The 4,074-nt window shown below is 32.2% G+C and overlaps 1 protein-coding gene across 1 annotated transcript; it reads left to right on the top strand.

Moving 5' to 3' along the window:
• Positions 1 to 1,521: 1,521 nt before the first annotated feature.
• On the top strand, positions 1,522 to 3,769 carry LOC104879448 (ankyrin repeat-containing protein At5g02620-like). The gene is made up of 3 exons (XM_010652225.3): positions 1,522 to 2,269; positions 2,377 to 2,921; positions 3,057 to 3,769. Exons 1-3 carry the CDS (start codon positions 1,549 to 1,551, stop codon positions 3,765 to 3,767), a joined length of 1,977 nt encoding a protein of 658 aa, XP_010650527.1. The 5' UTR covers positions 1,522 to 1,548; the 3' UTR covers positions 3,768 to 3,769.
• The last annotated feature ends 305 nt before the right edge of the window (positions 3,770 to 4,074 follow it).

Genomic DNA, 4,074 nt, shown 5'->3' with positions numbered 1-4,074 from the left:
TTCATTAATACTTATATTTCATATAACATATTATGGATAATAGAAAATTTCAATAAAACCTAGAATTGAAAAACTAACCTGATAATTATCATCTTCAAATTAAACCTAAAAGTATGAGTACTAAATAAAATATTTATAATAATTAATGTTATTTAATATTAATAAATAATAAATAGTAGTGTTCTTCTTTTCATTATAGTTACCATAATTTTTATACATTCTTTTATGTGGTAAGTTGTGGCTACAAGCGATGAAAAATGGTTAATATGAATTGTATGAAATATTTTAGTATTCCAGCATACCCATCGATAAGTGAGAAAAATTGTGTTATTCAAATTTGACTATTTAGCTTTTTTTATTTGTTGGTATATGGAAAATAGCTCTAACTTTCTATTGGTCTGAGTTCATAAGTTGATAAGATAAAAATTACCTGTAGTTTGTCAGTGACAAATTTTTGAGATACTAAATAATCATATTCCATTCAATTATAATATTAAAATTTTAAAATAAATTTTGATCTTATGGAATTAATAAGCAAAATTAATTTATAAGTTGATTAATAATGCCGGTTGAGGAGAACATGATGTGGAAGTTAAAGTCTTGTTTCATAACTATTTTTTTTTTTCATAAAAAATTAAAAAAAATAGAAAAAAATGTGTAATAACAAAAAAGTGAAAAACAATTTTTTATCCTTAAAAACATAATAAAGTGTTTCAACCGATAACTTTTAATTATTTTATGTTGTTATCACTTTTTTTTTATTACTTTTTTATAATTATTTTAAAAAATCATATAATTATTAAAAATAATAAAAAAGAAATATTTTATACAAAAACAAAAATAATTTTAATTAATGACTAGATGTACAAATTTGACTATTTAGCTTTTTTTTATCTGTTGGTATATGCAAAATAGCTCTAACTCTCTATTGGTATGAGTTCATAAGTTGATAAGATAAAAATTACTTGTAGTTTGTCAGTGACAAATTTTTGAGATACTAAATGATCATATTCCATTCAATTTTAATATTAAAATTTTAAAATAAATTTTGATCTTATGGAATTAATAAGCAAAATTAATTTATAAGTTAATTAATAATGACGGTTGAGGAGAACATGATGTGGAAGTTAAAGTCTTGTTTCATAACTTATTTTTTTTTCATAAAAAATTAAAAAAAAGAAAAGAAAAACATGTGTAATAACAAAAAAGTGAAAAACAATTTTTTATCCTTAAAAACATAATAAAGTGTTTCAACCGATAACTTTTAATTATTTTATGTTGTTATCACTTTTTTTTTATTACTTTTTTATAATTATTTTAAAAAATTGTATAATTATTAAAAATAATAAAAAAGAAATATTTTATACAAAAACAAAAAAAATATATACGGGCAAACAACTTACATATGCTCTACATAAAATATCTTTCAATTAAGGACAAAAGCTTGAAGGGAATTGCTCACAAAATATAAATATATATATATATATAGATAGATGGATAGATAGAATGTGAAGAGTTGATTATTACTTTGTTCCTCCAACACCAAAAATGGATCAGTCCAGCTCCAATCAAATCACAGAATCGCAGAACCTTAACTCGGAAACCTTTTCAAGCCAAACTGAGATGCCGAACCAGATTGCAGCTGTTAGCCAAACTGAGATCCCCCACATGGATGCTGATTTGTACAAGGCTTTGTATAGAGGTGATATCAGTTTCCTCAAGGGGAAGTACTCGGAATTTGCTCATCTTCAACCCCAACTAACCCCAAAAAGGAACACTGTCCTCCACATTGCAGCCCAGTTCGGTCAGCTGGCATGCGTAGAGTGGATCCTTCACTTTCATTCATGTTCACCTCTACTGCAGCAGCCCAATCTGAAAGGCGACACTCCACTTCACCTTGCTGCGAGAGAAGGCCATAGGGGGGTTGTGAAAGCTCTCCTTGACGCCGCAAAAACACTTCACCAAGAGATCGAAAGTGGGGTTGGAACAGACGAGGCGATGTTGAGGATGACCAATAAGGAGAAAGACACAGCCTTGCATGAGGCGGTGCGGTATCATCACTCAAAAGTGGTGAAGTTATTGATTGAGGCAGACCCTCACTTCATCTATGGTGCTAACAGTACAGGCTACACTCCTCTTTACATGGCTGCCGAGAGAGGATATGGGGACTTGGTGGAAATAATCATAGACCTCACCCGCCCTTCACCAAATCACAGAGGCATCGAGGGTAGAACAGCTTTGCATGCTGCTGTACTCTGCCGTCACCAAGGTAGTGCATATAAGGGCCTATATTAATGCATTAGGTTATTCATTTTATAATTAATTTTCTTTAATATTCCTTGAGCTCTCTATTTCTTCTTTTATTTATTTGATCAGCAATGACAAAGAAGATACTAGGATGGAAGCCAAAGCTAATCAAAGAAGTGGATGAAAATGGCTGGTCTCCGCTTCATTGTGCTGCATACATGCTTGATGCCGCAATTACCAAGCAATTACTAGACGGATCATCACAAGACAAGTCTGTAATCTACCTTGGAATAAAAGATAGCAACAGAACAGCCCTTCACATTGCAAGTTACAATGGCTGTATGGACATAGTAGAGTTGCTGCTGTCACACGCTCCAGATTGTTGTGAGCAGGTTGATGAGAATGGCAATAATGTTTTTCACTTTGCCATGATGAAGAAGCACCCTTCTCATTTTGGTAGTGAGTTATTAATAAAGGATGGATTAAGAGTGAGAGGACTTGTAAATGAGAAAGATGCTCAAGGAGACACACCCCTCCACCTGCTTGCTTCTTTCGGAGTTAATGATGTAGATTTCATATTGGACAAAACGGTGGATAAGATGGAACGGAACAAAGAAAAGTTAAACTTTTCTGACAACCGTTTTTCTTCTCGGAATAAATTTTCATGGGGCACGGTAAGGCTTTTTAACTAAATTTTCTATTACTTTATCCCATTTGTCAATCATCCATTTATTTGATCTTCTCATGCATTATATACATGTAATTTTCTGTTTTGCTCTAATAGGAATTTTACTTTGATCAAATTTCAGCTCCTTGCATTAGAATCTCCGCAGTTATATCACCTACGTGAGAGAATTAAGGAATATCTTAGACGGCCTTTTAGACCTTCCAGTTTGCAGCAGGCACAAGTAGATGACCGATTTGAAGGATTTAAGAAATATTTAAGACTGCCTTTTAGACCTTCCAGTTTGCAGCACGTCATCAGAAAGGATGACAGCAAATATGGTGGCAAAATAGATGATGATGATAAGGAGGAGGATAAAATCATCTCTTCCGCGAAAAAGGCAAGTGAAACCCATTTGATAGTGGCAACACTTACGGCAACAGTAACCTTTGCGGCAGGCTTCACCTTGCCTGGTGGTTACAGAGACACAGATGGGATGGCAATCTTAACAAAGAAAGCATCTTTCAAAGCATTTGTTGTGTCGGATACCATAGCCCTGACGTTCTCGGTAAGTGCCGTATTCATATTTTTTAGTATGGCATTCCAACATGCACTGTTTTATGACCTCAATATGAGAACGTGGCTACACTTGTTTTCGTATGCCTCTTATCTCACCCTGCTTGGGATGGGAGCAATGGTGGTAGCATTCACGACGGGGCTGTATGCTGTGCTGCCACATTCCTTTGGATTGCCAATTCTCACTTTTCATTGCATCTTCAGCAGCCTCTTCTATCTCTATGCTTCACATGTTGGACGTGAGAGCATGCGTCTTGGGCGGTGGAAACTAAAAATATGAGAATAAATATTGTGTCTTCATTCTTATTTTCTCTTAAATAAAAATAAATTTGATAATCTTAATTCTTTTATTTGGATCCATATAGAAATATAAGATAAAAATGATAATTTAGTTCCATTTCAATTCTAAGTAAAAATGGGAATACAAATGAAAAATTAAACAAAATTTTCAATGATATTCTTTCTCATGGTTTAAAATAATTTTTTATTTTTATATTTATTTTAAAAAAAATCTCACATTGAACAAAATTTGAAATAATTTTTTATTTTCATTTTAAAGAAAATCCTTGAGAGTTTTTTTTTTTTTT

The sequence above is a fragment of the Vitis vinifera genome, chromosome 5, assembly GCF_030704535.1.
Source record: "Vitis vinifera cultivar Pinot Noir 40024 chromosome 5, ASM3070453v1".
Lineage (NCBI taxonomy): Eukaryota > Viridiplantae > Streptophyta > Magnoliopsida > Vitales > Vitaceae > Vitis > Vitis vinifera.
Note: the sequence above shows the minus strand (reverse complement) of the source record. Positions and strands in the feature narration are given on the sequence as shown.